Source organism: Drosophila suzukii, chromosome 3, assembly GCF_043229965.1.
Source record: "Drosophila suzukii chromosome 3, CBGP_Dsuzu_IsoJpt1.0, whole genome shotgun sequence".
Lineage (NCBI taxonomy): Eukaryota > Metazoa > Arthropoda > Insecta > Diptera > Drosophilidae > Drosophila > Drosophila suzukii.
Genome location: NC_092082.1, coordinates 70890351 through 70907735, shown reverse-complemented (window position 1 = coordinate 70907735; position 17385 = coordinate 70890351). Strand labels below are relative to the sequence as shown.

General features: G+C 46.0%; 2 protein-coding genes across 5 annotated transcripts; one reads left to right on the top strand and one right to left on the bottom strand.

Annotated features, from left to right (window-relative positions):
* The first annotated feature begins 75 nt into the window (after positions 1 to 75).
* Lrrk (Leucine-rich repeat kinase) lies at positions 76 to 9026 on the top strand. 4 transcript variants are annotated; one of them, XM_065866108.2, is made up of 11 exons: positions 76 to 270; positions 971 to 1130; positions 1191 to 2450; positions 2516 to 4396; positions 4458 to 4943; positions 5007 to 5382; positions 5453 to 6529; positions 6590 to 7117; positions 7204 to 8036; positions 8095 to 8527; positions 8590 to 9026. In XM_065866108.2, the coding sequence occupies exons 1-11, from the start codon at positions 252 to 254 to the stop codon at positions 8809 to 8811; spliced, it is 7275 nt and encodes a 2424-aa protein (XP_065722180.2). In that variant the 5' UTR covers positions 76 to 251; the 3' UTR covers positions 8812 to 9026. The 4 variants fall into 4 exon arrangements, with proteins under 4 accessions (XP_065722180.2, XP_065722179.2, XP_065722178.2 ...); XM_065866107.2 differs by having other exon boundaries at positions 77 to 270; positions 5450 to 6529; XM_065866106.2 differs by lacking the exon at positions 76 to 270 and adding an exon at positions 725 to 897.
* A 472-nt stretch (positions 9027 to 9498) lies between these two features.
* Positions 9499 to 17367, bottom strand: LOC108011995 (Glutamate receptor IID). The gene is made up of 27 exons (XM_070995529.1): positions 17100 to 17367; positions 16865 to 17025; positions 16584 to 16806; positions 16135 to 16527; positions 15918 to 16081; positions 15627 to 15857; positions 15356 to 15559; positions 15212 to 15296; positions 14876 to 15152; positions 14617 to 14818; positions 14329 to 14554; positions 14164 to 14276; positions 13964 to 14113; positions 13744 to 13911; positions 13404 to 13539; positions 12940 to 13100; positions 12294 to 12510; positions 11843 to 12232; positions 11626 to 11789; positions 11331 to 11561; positions 11067 to 11270; positions 10928 to 11012; positions 10594 to 10870; positions 10338 to 10539; positions 10052 to 10277; positions 9731 to 9993; positions 9499 to 9676 (listed from the first exon to the last, which is right to left on the bottom strand). The coding sequence occupies exons 1-27, from the start codon at positions 17215 to 17217 to the stop codon at positions 9527 to 9529; spliced, it is 5421 nt and encodes a 1806-aa protein (XP_070851630.1). The 5' UTR covers positions 17218 to 17367; the 3' UTR covers positions 9499 to 9526.
* Between the last annotated feature and the right edge of the window lie 18 nt (positions 17368 to 17385).

Sequence of the window (17385 nt, the reverse complement as noted above, 5' to 3'; positions counted from 1 at the left end):
ACAGCACATACTGTGCAACCGATAGTCATATGCTATCTATTTTGGGGTGTTTTTTCAAAAGCAACAAACGGTCTCACCACAAAAAGGTAAACAAATCAAAACGCTGAGTGAAAATTTTGCAAAATGTGCAAAATAGTTAAATGAGCATCCAAAATAGATGATATAACTAGGTAATTGTTTCCAAACACATACCCTGGAAAAAGCATGAGATGTGCGACTTGAGCAACTGCTGAATAACACAATACATAACAATGAGCGACTCCGATGAAGGTGAGAGAAGTCAGGTGAAAGCCAGTCTATATACATTCGTTAGTTGTGTGCAATTTCTAACTCGGTCAAAGTGCAAATGAACATCAAACTCTGACATGCAAATTACTTAAGTGGTGCAATTAAATCACCAACCAGTTGTTATTGGTTTTTCAACAACACCAGCACCCGCACAGGGTGACCCTGGCGCAATAGAAGTGGGCGCGCAAAATGGTTTACTTCAAAATGGCACTTCTGCCCCAATAAGCAACTGGTGCGCTGCAACCACTGGGCCATTCGACACCCACGCGAAATCAAAACAAAAAACAATGCCAGTCCTTGACCACGTGCAACAGTTGCCGTGCTTCTTCGGTCTCGTCTTGCGCAGTGCGTCCAAATCCGACCTGGATCAATGACCACAAAAACGTGGCCCGGGCAACGGCCATCGATTTTCCCCAGTTCAGTTTTCGCCAGCGCCGCGTTCGGTCCGCTTCTCTGATGCCAATTAATTTTTGGGGTTTTGTCGCGGCAATTTGGGTTACATAATGTCTTGGAAATTTAGCATGGAACAGCCCAAACCTGGAACTGAAACCGCTCTGGAGGCCTGCGACTATTTCGTGGATGAGGTCATTGAGGCATCCTCAATACGGGGTGGGAATTTAAGGACGCCCCAGGGAGGTTTGGCCAGCATATGTCTAACAAATATGAAACTCCTCCTTCACAGATGCGCGGGAGGAAGTGCGTCAGATCAAGCATGGAGAACTCCGAACGGCGGTGAGCGCCGGAGATGAGCGGACTGTGCGGGTCCTGCTGGCGGCCCTGGGAACTGAGCGGCAGATTATAGTCAATATGGCTCCCTCAGGGGCCAATACCCTGTTGTTCATGTGAGCAAATGTTGCTTTTAGTAAATTTTTGAGTCAGACTTATGCCGGTATCCTTTTCAGAGCCTGCCAGTCCGGTTACGAGAGCATCACACAGCGACTGCTAGATGCTGGGGCGGATGGACGTTCCCACGCCGTCACCAAGTACTCACCCCTGTACGCCGCCGTCCACAGCGGACACTTGGGCATCGCCCGCCTGATGCTGGACCGCTTTCCAGAACTCATCCAGCAACCAACTGTAGAGCGCTGGCTGCCACTGCACGCCGCCTGCATCAATGGACACATCAAGCTGTTGGAACTTCTCATAAGCTACAGCTATCCCGACTACCTCTATCAGACATATCGCGACGAGGAGGGTCAGTGGGAATGGCGGCTGCCCTTCGACGCCAACGCCCACGACGTGACGGGTCAGACCAGTCTGTATATAGCCAGCATCCTGGGAAACAAGCAACTGGTTGGAGTGCTTCTCAAGTGGCAGCTCCAGTGCCGGCGCACGATGGGCGATTCCGCCAGCTCGGTGAGCACTCCCATCACGCCCACCAGAAAACGCATTTCGTTTGGCATTCAGGCCATCATGTCAAAGCTGCACATATCTGGGGAATCGGAGGGACCCAATGACCAGGCTGCCCAAGAGTCCAACGAATGCCAAAGGTGTCCTATTAACGTTAATCTACTGTGTGGAGCAGCGAGGGAAACGGCTTTGCTAGCGGCAGTTCGGGGCGGCCATCTCGACGTGGTTCAGTCTCTGCTTCAGCACGGAGCGAATCCGAATATTGTGGCCAAGCCAGTTGAAGATCACAACGACCCAAAGTGTTGCGAGGAAATCTACGGATTGAGCAATGTCCCCATTGCAGAGGCCTGCAAGCAAAGGTCGTTGGCCATGTTGGATCTCTTGCTAAAACATGGAGCCCGTGACGACAATGGTTCTGCCATAGGAATGGCTATGACCGGAGGCGACGAGGCCATCCTGAGCCGCCTTTTGGCACGCCGCGTCCATCCGGACTCTGACTACAAGATTAACAAGAAGGGACTCCCCACACCTGTGGAGGTGAACGTATTTTTGCCGTCCACCAGCAACATATCCTACAGCGCAATGTTTCCCAACGTACCCACCATCATCGACTGGCACAGTATGGGTTCCAGTGTGCAATTGTCGGTGGTAAGAGTTCCCTGGATGGTCAGTGGTGTGTTGCTGCTGAATCCCAAGCTGCAGTCGCATCCCCGACTCAATGAGGTTGCTCTGACCGCTATAACGAGAATTGACTTTTCGCACAATGTTCTCACGGCAATTCCACAGGAGTTGTTTCAACTGGTTAGTCTTAAGTAAGTAAAATTAAATAATGCAATTAATAATATAAATAAAAACATTAAAAAATTCTTCCTTTTAGATATCTGAATGTGGCTCAAAATAAGATCACCGATCTGCCTGCGCCGCTGGGTAAGTCATATGGTTGCCCGGTTCTGGATGAGCTTTTCCTGCAGGACAACCAATTGACAACTTTGCCGGCCGCCATCTTTCACCTACCCGCCCTTTCTATTCTGGATGTTTCGAATAACAAGCTCCAACAGCTCCCCTTCGACTTGTGGCGTGCGCCTAAGCTGCGCGAACTGAACGTAGCCTTCAACCTATTGAGGGACCTTCCTGTACCGCCGATGCAAACGAGCAGTTCACTTCTCAGCTTGGACAAATTGCAGCTGCAGCCCTTCGAGGAGCCGCAGTCAAACAAACCGCGAAATGTGTCTGAACAGCGGCTAACCCATCGCAATCTCTGGTCGTCATCTTTAGACATAACCGACAATGACATGAAGTGGCAGCATGAGCAGGATTTCGGCGATGGGAAGACACCTGGTTTGGGCTCCTCCCAGCTAAGTAGCCTGAATATAGCAAATAATCTATTCACCAGTATTCCCGCTGCTTTGCCCTGCCTGGCGGTCAATTTGACCCGCCTAAATATGTCGTACAACAGTCTGCGTTCCATGGGACATGTAACAAGCTATCCGGCCACACTGAAACAGTTGGATCTAAGCCACAATGAGATCTCTTGCTGGCCAAGTTTGCCAAGGATAACCGAATCGGATCCGCACCTACTGTGCTACAGTTGTGTCCAGCTACCGGAAGGTCGGGAGGAGGAGCAAACTTACAAAACGAATTCATCAAAGGGCAGCAGCTCCTCCTCCACATCCTTTCGTGCCTCTGTGTTGAAGAGCGTTTGCCGGCACAGGCGTCATCTGCGCCTGGAGGCACTACGCACTTTAATCTTGGCGGACAACCTACTTACCCGCATCCAGCTGTCAACTGATGACGCCACAACGGTGTTTAACGAAAGCGAGGACGCTGACTGGAGTGTGGTAGGCGTGAACCGGTCAAAGGTGATATTTCCCAACCTGTCTATGCTAGACATGACCAACAACTGTCTGAAGGAGATTCCCGCCTCTTTGCATGAACTGAGCAGTCTGTCAGTGTTGAACATAAGTGGCAACGTGAATATCACGGAGCTGCCGCCGCATTTAGGACTTCTCTCACGGCTGTGGAATCTTAATACGCGTGGCTGCCTCCTGCAGGAGCCATTGCGTTCCATGATCGAGAGCAAGAAGCACAAGACAATGGACATCGTTGGATACCTGAAGTCTATCTACGAAGATGCTCAGCCGTATGCGCGTATGAAGCTCATGGTGGTGGGTGTGGCTGGAATCGGAAAGAGTACCCTACTCGACTTGCTGCGCCAGGGAGCGGGCTCAGGCTCTAGTTCGAGCTCTCACCGATCTCGCGCCAGCGAAAATCATTGGGCCAAGCGGATGGGACACGCCCGCAGCACATCTAGAACTCACCGCCACTCATCCGCCTCCAGCGCAAACATATCAACGGTAGGCGTGGACATCGGAACCTGGATTTGTGAGAAGCGGAAGCGGTCGCCCGGCTCTCATGGCCCGGTGGTGTTCCGAACTTGGGATTTTGGCGGCCAGAAGGAGTACTACGCCACCCACCAGTACTTCTTGTCTAAGCGGAGTCTATATCTAGTCCTATGGCGCATAAGCGATGGTCACAAGGGTCTGGCGGAGTTGCTGCAGTGGCTGGGCAACATTCAGGCTAGGGCTCCCAACTCTCCCGTAATTATTGTGGGCACACACTTTGATGCAGTCGGGGAATCTATCTCTCCTCAGAAGGCAGAGCAGCTGCAGCAACTGATTCGTGAAAAGTTCATCGCTATTCCTGATGCGGAAAAAATCGGGCTGCCGCGGGTGATTGACTCCATCGAAATAAGTTGTCGGTAAGTGCTTAGTCATTTCTTATTGTTAAAATCTAAGATTAACAACCGGTATCCATTTTAGAACTTTGCACAACATCCATTTGTTGGCAAACATCATTTACGACACCGCCATGCAACTGCGATCGCCCGGATCCAAGGAGCCGATGCTGCTGCAGAAGATCCCAGCCAGCTACATTGCACTGGAGGACATTGTAAATGTAATTGCTTGCAATTTGCGTGCTGCTGGCCGAGATCCCGTCCTGGATGGTGAGCAGTACAGACGCTTGGTCACCGAACAGATGCGACTGCATAACTACAAGAGCTTTCGGGATGCCGCTGAGCTGCAGCAGGCCACCACATGGTGCCACGAAAATGGAGTTCTGTTGCACTACGATGATGCGACGCTCAGGGACTACTACTTCCTCGATCCGCAGTGGCTGTGCGACATGCTGGCCCATGTAGTCACTGTGCGGGAGATCAATCCATTTGCTCCCACGGGTGTGATGAAGTTGGATGATCTTCAGCTGCTGTTTCGTAGCGCGCAAGTTCAAGGAAATGGAAACAGAAGGTGGGTCTTTATTCGAACTCTGTACAAAGCCTATTTAATTATGATATTTTCCGTTTATTTTAGTTACATTGTCAGCTTATTGAACAAATTCGAAGTGGCATTAACGTGGGATTCGAGAACGCTACTCATTCCCTCTCTGCTGCCATTGCAAGAGGCAGCTACACCCAATTCTGGAAGCACAGTAAAACTTTCGCAACGTTCCCGCGGACGTAGTTTAGGGTGCTCTGTCTCGCAGGAAGTCAATCTAAATAATCTGATCTATGAACAGAGGTTAGCACATACTTCGCCATCATCTCCTACTACTGCTAGCCAGGGACTGCGGCGCATTCTTTTGATGACTTACTTCCCGTCCGGTTTCTGGTCGAGATTAATTACGCGGATTTTGGCTGATGAGCAGATAATTGAGGCGATTCGAGGCTCTTATGTGGCTTTACAAGATGTAAGTGGAGAACATTGTCTTTTGATATTTTGATGTGTTTGTATTAATTGCAATCTTTTATCTTTAGAAGTATGTGGATTTCGATTTGCGCACTTCGTTGGAGCAGGATACCCAGTGGAATCTTTGGCAGACAGGCCTAGCACTTTACTATGGCCCCATCCTAATTTTCAAAATCTGGGAAGTACCCTTTCAAAGCACTGAGCGAACCCAACCTTTCCGCACTAATGGAAACCGCTTTAAGCTGAAACTAGATGGTATTTGGAGCGATGTGAATTTGAGCTCCTCCAGCATTCTGGAAGTTTACTTTCCACTTCATGATGTGAACATTTCCCAGGAGGTGGATAACCGGGAACGTCAGTTGCTGGCCGAACTACAGCCACACATGTCCCAGGTGGCAAAGCTGTTGGCCCTGACTGTGGATCATATTGATTTGCTTTTAGAGGACTGGTATCCTTCGCTTGGAACGCGGTTTGTGCACACTTCGGAGGGTCGTTTCCTAATCACTCGATTGGTGTTGTGTCCGCGCTGCCTTTGGAAGCTGCAATTGCAGCACAGCAACGAGCCTGCGGACCGGGATCCACCTGCCATGGGATGTAATAGACCAAGTCGCAGTAGCAGACGCGGAGCGGGAGCATACTTTCTGCACGGTGTTGGTGATCCGGGTGAGGATGGTGCTTTGAACGTATTCTCGGCGTACCTTAACGCCACAGCAAGGAGGGAGCGCCGATCTGAGGATTCTTTAAACGCTGGCTCGGATGCAGATTCGGGAGTGGGTCCCGATTCAGCTGGCTCTTCGCGCAATACTTCGGTGGACGGACATCCTGGCTATCACGTGCCTGATAACTCAAATGTTTGCTACGCCTGGATGATTGAGGAGTGCATTTTGTCCGTTTACAATCAAAGCAAGATCAGCTGTCCTGTCCATCTTGAACAGTCGATGGCTCAGCTAGCTCCGGATGTTATATTTGCCGATATACCCGATAAGCACACTATTCCTAGCGAGTGCATCATTAAGGGATCGCTGCTTGGTCGAGGAGCTTTTGGGTTTGTCTTCAAAGCAAACTGCAAGGTAAGGGGCGCTAGGTCATTTAAACCTGTGGCCATGAAAATGCTCCAGCCAGTTCCACCCGGAGCTCGGGCCAAGGAGGTAAGTACTAGAAATTAAGCATAATCGTCTTTTATTCTAAATAATTTTATTCATTTTTAGAGCGCTTTAATGGCCTTCAAGGTGGCCGTGGGCAAGTGGGACCGCGATCCATTGCAGCATTCTTGCAAGGCTTACTGCACAGCTCGCCAGGAGTTGGCAGTACTTCTAACCCTGAAGCACCCAAACATTGTGCCTTTGGTGGGGATCTGCATTAAACCATTAGCTCTGGTTCTTGAACTAGCTCCCCTGGGTGGTCTGGACGTTTTGCTTCGACAATACCGACGCAGTGGTGCCCACATGGGACCGCATACCTTTCAGACCCTTGTTCTGCAGGCGGCTCGGGCAATAGAGTATCTGCATCGCAGAAGAATTATCTACCGCGATCTGAAGTCGGAAAATGTTCTGGTTTGGGAGCTTCCACAACCTCACACAGAGGACAGCCCACGAAACCATGTGCATATTAAGATTGCCGACTATGGAATCAGCAGGCAGACAGCTCCAAGCGGAGCAAAGGGATTTGGCGGCACCGAGGGTTTTATGGCTCCCGAGATAATACGCTACAATGGTGAGGAGGAATATACTGAGAAGGTGAGTTGATAAACTCCTTAGGGGTTGAATAATTTATAAATTAAGTTTCTTGATTATTAAATGGTAAAACAACTTTTTATTTTCAGGTGGACTGTTTCTCCTTTGGCATGTTCATATACGAGAATATCAGTTTACGACAACCTTTCGAGGGTCACGAATCCATTAAAGAGTGTATTCTAGAAGGGAGTCGGCCTGCTCTGACGCAGAGGGAAACCCAGTTTCCAACCTGTTGTTTAGATCTCATGGTCTTGTGTTGGCACGAACAGCCGCGTCGTAGACCCACGGCGAGTCAGATTGTTTCCATACTCAGTGCCCCGGAGTGCATCCACCTGCTGGATGTTGTTGCAATGCCTCATAGCGAAAAGATTGTATGTGGAGTGTTTCAGTCGATGGTCGGCGCCGGCGATGAGGAACGGTGCGGCCTAGAGCTGTGGCTTCCCTCTTTTGGATCCCGCATAGACATTCTGGACTGCACACCTTCGGGCAGCCTGCTGCAGTGCAACAGCATCAGTTGTTCTCCGCAGCCACAGGTTGCACCGCCCAAGACTCCCGAAAACGGCGCCCACTCACGTGCTCGTTCCGCCCAACGCTTGCCTAAGATGAACATGCTGTGCTGCTGTCTGGTGGGCGACGCCATCTGGATGGGCGACGTTTCCGGCAACCTGCATTCTTATAGCACGTCAAGCTACGCCCACTTGTTTTCATACATGCTCGATCCGGCCATTAAGTCAGCTGTGATCAGTCTGGTCTACATGGAACGGATAGCTCGCGTGGCGGTGGGTACACACAATGGCCGCGTGTTTCTGGTAGACGCTACTCAAGTTCCCAGCAACTGCGCCTTTGCTGAGGGCTCTTTTGTGCTCACGGAGATCTGTTCTGGATTTGTTTTGCACGCAGCCTGTTCAGTTTTTGTGGATGGGTAAGTTCATAATTCATTATCAGCTGAGCGTGCAATAATTGGTGTGTGTTTTCTACAGAAACTACGAATTGTGGTGCGGTGAAATAGCAGGAAAGATAAATGTATTTCCGTTAAATGAGACCGGAGTGTCCGGCCACCAGGCTTTGTGCCACAGTGAAGAACCTAATCTTATTGAGGACGTCAAGGTGGCTCGCATGTGCAGCAATGACAGTCACGTATTCAGTTGCCTATATCCCGGCTGCATGGTGTACCAGTGGGGTGTGGTGTCGAAACGGATTGAGAACAAACTGGACTGCTCCAAGCTGCTGCCCTGTTCCGAATCCCTGCAAAGCATCGCGATTGATGAACATGTCAACCTGATTAAGTGCCAGATTTCGGCTCTGGCGGCTCATAATACGGAGCTGTATATCGGAACCACCTGGGGTTGCTTAATCGTTGCCGAGTTGAATACTCTGCGACCCATTAGCGTTTTCCGACCCTATGAAAATGAGGTAAGACTGGCGCTTTTTACTTTCGTTTGGTGGATGCTGATTATTTTATGATCCTCTTACAGATTAAATCCATAATAACGCTTTCTAACGACAAGGTGCCCTTGATCGCCACGATCGGAAGACGGTATCGCTCTCTGATCTCACGCTACGTCGACTCCGCAGAGACATCCAGCATGTGCTCTGCCGTCAGTACACCCACACATGGTGCAGCCAAATTAGTTCCACCGGCGGATGTGGACAATCACATCCATTGCCTGCTGTGGCGCGCCAAGCACTGGACCTAAGTTCGATCTCATTCGAAGTATTTGTTGACGTATTTAATAATCCACTAACGTTTACACACATTTGTTAAGAAAGGTGCTAGACATCAGGAATAGACGCTGAGAAGTATTTAGTTGCTGTCTTTTTGTAGAAACTTAAATTATTGCCAATTTAAATTAATTTTTTTTTCTAATCGGAGGTGCAATAAATATATCTCATTTATAAAAACTTAGTTATTTATTTAAGAAATCAATTTTTTTTAAATTATCAACAGTTTTTGGAAAATTTTCTTTCAGATTCTCTAAAACCAAATTTAAAAGTTTATCTTAAAAATAGGCAATATTTTCAGAATCAGCTTTAATCGGTTAAAAGCAGCAACTTTCTTTACAATACTTCATTAGCTCTTTATATTCTTTAATACCCAATAGAAAACTTCTTTTCAAGTTAAATATTAATTTGTAAGAGTTTAACGAATTGTTCATTTAGAATTGACAGTAACTGCTGCATTCCGACTAACATCTAGTGTCCTTAAAATGCGAACAAAATACAATTTTTATTTATTTTTGAATATTTATGACTGCTTATTATTTTAATTTTTTAATAAAATCTTGCAGAGTACATTTAAGAAAGTGGTTTTGAATGATTCCAAGCAAAATAAGAGTAGATTGGATTACATCGAATAAAGACAGGCCCAAAAATGCAGTTAGATCAACGAACTTTATTGTCGAAGACGGAACATTATTGCGATTCCTGCACCACAGAAGCTGCTGAGATGGAGGATTGACGGCTGCGCGAGTAGATGGAGGCGGAGTTCTTCAGCACCCGTACATAATTATTAAAGTCGATAACGAACTGGAACTCTTCTTTAAGAGCGTCGCGCAGCGGGACCTGAAAGATGATAGTCAATAATAACTACGGTTTTTAAAAGAGTTGTTAACCCACCCGGTAGTGATGAGCTTTCTTCATCACAAACAAGACCCAGCTTATAATCCCGTAAAGCAGAGCGCAGCAACTTCCCACGAGGAGTACGAAGAACACGCCCTCCAAGTTATTCATGTCTAGAGGCGTGGCATCTGGAGCGTCCTCTTTGGTAGCGCAAATTCCTGTTCCCACCTCATTCCACCACTTGTTCTTCATCTTCTCCAGCACTCCCTGCTCCTGCAGTTCCAGCAGGGCATTATTAAACTTGTCGCGATGCGGCCAGTCTATAGGTATATCCAGATAAAAAGGTAATATTAAACTTTATGAATATACTCAACTTACTCTTTCTCATAGCTATTCCATAGCCCTTCTCGTCCAATGCATCTCCGATCTTTTTAAGGTTGCATTCTCGCTTAGTATTATACTCAATGGAAGTGGATTCCATTAAGAATGCATAGTGAGTGTTGGTCTTTACTCGATATACTCCCTCCATATTGTCTTCGGTAAGATGTTGGGGGTTTTCGGTCATGAACTTATTCATCTTCTTATAGCGTTCGTCTACAGATGTCTAAAGAACATTTATCATTTAGAGATACTTATAATAATCATAAAGTAGATTTTGCAATACTATAAAAAAGTTCCTGGTGGATCCGGTTCTCTTCGCTCCGTAGACCACGCCATCCTTGTTCTCTGCCAAGTCGTCGACACTGTTGATCAAACTTTGCGGCTTTTCGATGGTCAAGAAGGCAGCCAAGTTGGCGGTGTAAGAAGACACCACAAGTAGGGTGAAAAACCACCAGAAACTGGCTACGGTACGAGTGGATAAAGCTCTGTCGAGGATATAAGAAATGTAGAAATCGCATATATAAGAATATAATTTATACTTTGGACCGATTTCGGAACCCTGCTGAAGCAAGGCGCCAGTTGTGAACCAAATGGAATTGCCTATAGTAAATTGATTTTCCAGTTCCTCTGGTTCTTCAATGCATGGATAGGGATTGTCCCATTCGCTCGGCGACAGACGACCCAATATGAAGAAGCTCAAGGACACGCCCACAAAGGAGAAGCCCAGGAACCACCAAACCTCCTCGGAGAACGGATCCATGAAGGTAAAGAGCTCAGGAGCGGCTTTTTGGGGCTTCAAGTAGAGGATTGCAATGCCTGAAATTAATTAACCCATAAATAAATGTGGATCAGCAGTAGGAAAATGTGACTTGCCCAAATTCATGAAGGGGATAGTAAAATCTATGGCCTGTTCGCGTTCCGAGGTAATGGTTAAATCCGTGATAGCCAAGTCAGCGCGCTAAAAAAATAAGTGTTTAATAAGGAGTTAAAAAAAGGTAAAATCCTTTCCCACCCCATGCATTATTTCCCTCAACATGCCCGTGGATTCATTCGTGGATTTATTATACGATCCATAATCATTGCCACCATTTACGAAGGTAAAATTAAAGCCCAGCTTATCGGCCAGTTCTTTGATCAGATCCACACCGTATCCCTCGTACTGGCTATTGCCCTCCAGCTGCTTGTACGTCTCCACCAGCTGAGCATATGGTTTGTTCTGCAGGGTTTAATTGCGTCATGATTAAATATGGTTCAAATATGGGCTCTGGTCACCTACTGGCACCGACAGCAAGATGGTGAACGTCTTATTGGCCAGCGAATTGTCGACGCTATCGAAGAGGGCGGTGGTTGGTGCCAGTCGCCTGGCTGTGTAATTCCTATTCTCATCCCAGGTTCCCACTTTTACGATCCCCGAGGGCTGCAGCTCGATGACATCCAGGTGGTATCCCTTGCGTACGTTTCCCTCAAAGTAGATGGGACCCGTAAGCAAATGTTCCGTGAGGCGCAGCTATAATAGCCACATGAACTATAATATTAACTATTTTATAAGAAATTCCTCCTTTTCTATTCACCGTTCGCATGTAGTTCTTGAAGGAGGAGCCATCATCACGAACACTTTCAGTTCTCTGAGAGCAATTCTGGGGCACCGGTTTGAATGGAAGATTTTTGAGGGTCTGTGCGAACAACTGAACAGCATCGTAGGTTAAAGCCATTTCCACGGTAATGGGACAGGAACCTTAAAGAAAGTCGAACTATTATAACCACATAACACCATAAAAGGCTAATTACCATTTCGGAACTCATCCTGATCGGTGGGATAGCCCAACTTCATGAGCAGTTCCTTGACGGCCATCTTCTCCGGCGAAAACAGTCGGAGCCCTGTTATGTTGGCCTCACTGTACTTGTACTCCTCCAAATCAAAGGAGTGAAAGTCCAGGTTGCCAATGATATACTTGTAATCCTCGTTGATTATGCCCACTTGCTGGGCCTGGTTTAAGAACTCTGGCATCGTTTCGCTGGAACCCACGACCACAATTCGATTGTCCACGGACTTCCGCACCCGCCGAAGGACCTGTTTGTAGTTTCCATTCAGTTGCATGTCGTATCGCAGCACTGTGACCACGGGTCCATTCATCCCAAATAATGTGGTCAGCTCGTTTAATATGTTGAGGTAATCGGCTGGGAGCGATTTTGGAATTATTAAAGGACCTCTTTTATTCCGTCCACAAAGGCAGCTCACCGGATTCGTAGAGGAAAATGAAGCGAGTCCAGTTGAACGCCACGATGAGGCTGTGTAGGGCTTTGGCCAGGTCGGTCGGATGCGGATGCAGATTGAAGCCCTCCGCGTACTCGCTCATGTAGGAGTAGATGTGGGGTATATCCATGGCATCGCAAATGGACATCAGGTGGACGGCAGTGTGCCGCGACGAGGGTCCGAACACCCCCGCGATGCCAGTCTGTTATAAAAAGTTTTAAAATAATGAGAAGCACATTGTTTACTTTAAGATTGTTTATGAAGAGCTCATTTAATTGGAACGTTTATTACCTACTTTTAGAACGTTTAAACGAATGTTTAGTAAATAATTAACCAATAAACTTAATCGTTGGGGGTCCCTCGTAAAATCGAAAAGATTTCCTACAACTACAACCATAAAGAAAATTTGCAATATATTCTTTAAAAAATGCGTTTAAATTTAGTAGATTCTTTAAAATTTATTTGTATTTTTTTGTATATATTTAAAACTTTCTTAAATATTTTCCACGACGAATGGATATACATCTTCTATAAACTGCTATAAAAAGTTGTTAAGTGTTTTCCACTTTCGATAAAATATTCAGAATACATATAGTATGTTTACAAAAGAGTCTTTATAGCAAGGCCTTACCTCAAGCATCCTGCACAATTTGCCGTAGCTCTGGTAGGCATCCCCGTAGTTGACCTCCTCCTTAAGCGATGTCAAGGCGGTGCCCACCTCAAGGTTGGCCACTTCGATGGCGTGGTCAAAGACGATGTTCATCTGCTCCGTGTTCTGGTCGGTTAGCAGGCCTGAAACAGAGAAATTCTCTCACATCCACTTTCGGCCATTTCTCTCTTGCCGGTTTGTTTATCAACAACAACTTGACCTAATCATCCCATTCAGTCGGAAAACCCAAACAAACAAACAAATACTAAAACCGATTTTACGAGCTTTCAGCGTTGATGGAACGAACAGCTTGTTCTCTTTATGAGAAATTAAAAATAAATCGCGCGTTGAAAACAGTTTGTTTGGAACTGCACGAAAAAAATATGCTCACGCGACACACATTTTTCATGAGTTTTTTTTTGGGGTTTCTTCTCGAAGTTACTTACCAATTGGGACACTTTCGGAACTTTGAAAGTTGTCGTAGCCTCCAAAGTTTTCATACTGAGCACTGCTAACCGAAATTGTAATACAAATAATATCCCAAAATAATATAAAATGATTGCTAAACATTTTATATGGTTTTTATTCTTAACATATATATTAATATATATATATATTATATTCAAAGAAATAAAATCTTGTGCTTTTCCAACCGAACACTTCGAGTAAAAAGCCACAACTGACGTTTGCTTCCAAAATGTCAAATGGAAATCGTTTTGAGTGAAATTTTCGAAAAGCTTTTTCGAAACTTTGGAGAGAGTATTGAACAAAAATATCTCAATCCTAATCCTCATCCGGCATATTCTCCTCGGAATCCGTTTTAAGGGACTCTATCGACTGAGAAGAATTTCGACTGCGGGAATAAACTGACTGGGCGCTTTTTAGGGCTCTTTCATTTTCCGAAAAGCTGATGACAATTTTGAATTCCTCAGCCAGGGCATCGCAAAACGGAACCTAAAAAGTATCTTGTTAAGATCGTAATGGGAATGGTAATAGCTTACAGTACCGCATAGAACTTAGCCTTCCTGAAAACAAAGTAGCACCAATATAAAATGGAGACCAGCATGGAAAAGAGGGATCCGATGACCAAGACGACGTAAATGCCACTCAGATTGTCCACACCCAACTCCGAAGGACCATCATTATCGCTTTTTGCCTGGGAAAGGGGTGTTATGGTGGGTTTTTTTTACTCAAAAATAAACTTACACTGCAAACACCGGCCCCAACTTCGTTCCACCACTTGTTCTTCAACCTGGCCAAGACACCTTGCTCCTGCAACTCCAGCAGGGCATTGTTGAACTTATCGCGATAGGGCCAATCTGTGGAAGCTTTGTTATTACACCAGATTAATAGCGTATCTTTAGTACCCACTTTTCACCATTGCTATTCCGTAACCCTTCTCATCCAGCGGATCCCCCACCTTGGTCAGATTGCACTCCCTAACCGTGTTAAATTCAATGGAGGTGGATTCCATGAGAAAAGCGTACTTGGTGCCCGCCTTTACTTTGTCCACTCCATCCTGATTGTTGTCCATCAGCATTTCTGGATGAGCCATCATGTATTCGTTCATTTTCATATAGGTAGGATCCTCCGATGTCTTAGGAGTAAAAAAATATATAAGCTTGGTTTATTTTAACAGAGCTAATTTTAAGTACTCACCAAAAAGAAGTTCCTGGTGGATCCTGTACGTTTAGCTCCATACTGAACATCGTCTTTATTCTCAGCCAAGTCTTCAACACTGTTGATGGGACTGGTGGGATTCTCGATGGTCAAGAAGGCAGCCAAGTTGGCAGTGTAAGATGAAACCATAATTAAGGTGAAAAACCACCAAATGGCGGATATTGTTCGTGTGCTGAGAGCTCTATGAAAATATAAATGATTTGTATAAAGTTTCGAGGACTATAATAACTATTTTTACTTGGGAGCTATTTCAGATCCTTGCTGCAACAAAGCTCCCGTTGTGAACCACAAAGAATTGTTGATGGTGAACTGGTTTTCCAGCTCTTCAGGCTCTTCAATACAGGGATAGGGGTTATCCCACTCAATGGGCGAAAGTCGACCTATAATAAAGAAGCAGAGCGAGACTCCCACATAGGCAATACCCAAGTAAAGCCACACCTCCGATGAAAATGGGTCCATGAAGGAGAAAAGGGCGGGGGGAGCCTTCTGAGGTTTTACATATAAAATGGCTATGCCTGGTTAATGAAATAAACCATTAGACTTTGAAACTAACTGACTAAGTAATGGATCTCACCCAGATTCATAAAGGGTATGGAAAAATCGATAACTTCTTCTCGCTCCGATGTGATGGTGAGATCAGTGATCGCCAGATCAGCTCGCTGGTTTTAAATTTTCCTAATTAAAGGTCAGTGGATAGTTATTCCGACATCCTACTCACCCCTTCTACGATTTCCTTAAGCATTCCTGTCGTGGAATTAGTGGTTTTATTAAAAGATCCATAGTCATTGCCACCATCGTGGAAGGTGAAGTTAAAGCCAAGTTTATCGGCCAACTCTTTAATTAGATCCACTCCATAACCCTGGTACTGATTGTTGCCTATTAGTGTGTCTATACTCTCCACGAGACTGGCATAAGGTTTGGTCTGTAATTTAAGTTTTTCCATGGTTAAAAATGAAAACAGTATTGTAGCTATGATAATGATAGGGTACCGCAACAGATATTAGAACCTTGAAGGTTTTGTTGACCAGCGAACCGTCATCGATGTCATTAAAGTTAACAACTTGGGGTGGTCGCTCGAACTCGAAGTCCTTGCCGTCTTCCCAGGTGCCGACCTTGACCAATCCACTAGACTGCAGTTCGATGACATCGAAGGTGAAACCCTTGCGCACATTTCCCTCAAAATAGATGCGCCCTGTGATGGTCTTCTCTTTGATCTCCAACTGTTTTGATTTCGCAAATTTAGTATGAGTATTATTGATTGTTTTTTAATGTTTACCAACCGATCTCATGTAGTTCCTGAAGGTGGAACCATCTGGTTGAACATTGTCATGACGCTCGGAACAATTCAGCATCTGAGGTTGATAGGGAAGATGTTTCGTAGTCTCCGCGATTACTCGTACTGCATCATAGGTGAGAGCCATGGACATGGTAATGGATGAGGAACCTAAAAAACGAATACACAGAAATTATATTAACCAGAACTTAAAGTATCTCTACCTGTATTTAAGGGTTGACTTTCCCCGAGTTCCTGGTGCAACTTTTCAACCAGATCTCTCACTTCCTCCTGATCAGGTGAGAACATTCTTATGCCCGTAATATTTGCCTCACTGTACTTGTACTCCTCCAGCTCGAAGGTATGCAGGTCCAAGTTACCTATAACATAGGTGTAGTCCTCGTTCATAATGCCCACCTGCTGAGCTTGACGCAGCAGCTCGGCCACGCCCTCTGTGGAGCCCACGACCACAATGCGACTGTCCTCCGATTTTCTGATTCGCCTAAGGACCGATTTGTAGTTGCCATTCAGGTTGAGATCGTAGCGCATCACCTTAATGACAGGTCCTTTGATGCCATACAGGGTCATGAGGTGGTCCAAAATATTCAGGTACTCAGCTAGGAAACTAGGAATGTTAATTAAAGAGTCATAGAGGATTGATTGGACCACCCACCTGATTCATAGCAGAATATAAAGCGAGACCACTCAAACTGATTGACAATGTCGTACAGAGCGTTGGCTATATCTTCCGGACTTGGATGCAGATTGAAGCCATCCGGATGGGCACCCCAAGAGAGATGCGGGTATATGAATGGTATGTCTTTGGAGTCGCAGGCATTTAACAGGTGAGAGGCGGTGTGCTTGGCAGCTGGCCCAAAAACAGCACCCACTCCACTCTGTTCAAAATTGATAATCAGGACCTCCTCACTTTCCAGTGTAGTATAGTTTTCTCACCTGCATCAGCCGGCAAAGTTGGGCAAAGGCCTGGACGGAGTTGCCATAGGCGACCTGTTCGGTTTCCCCGACCAAGGGAACACCCAGCTCACTGTTGACCACCGATATGGCGTGCTCAAAGGTTTGCCTGATTCTATCGGTGGCATCGTCTGTGATAAGACCTGTATACTTTGTTTGAGTCAAATGGAAATTCGGGAGAGGAAACTGTGCAAGCTCTTTGAACTCTTTCACTCACCAAGGCGGATGGATTGGCCACCGGATGAGCCGTAAGTACTGTCCCCATAAAACTGGGCCTGCACTTTGTTGAGGCAAAGGAAAATCACCACAAGCCAGGAAAAATGCATTGCATTCATTTACTGGAGTTTCGATGTGGAATTTTTCATTTCCCTCCTCGAAGACTCTTCTTTTTAACGATGGGTATATATAAATATATACGTATATTTTTGGATCACCCACTAGCGCGTTGTCTTTGAAGTTCTTTAGTCGCCGAGCGCACGTTCCCAACTGAATGGGCACTCATA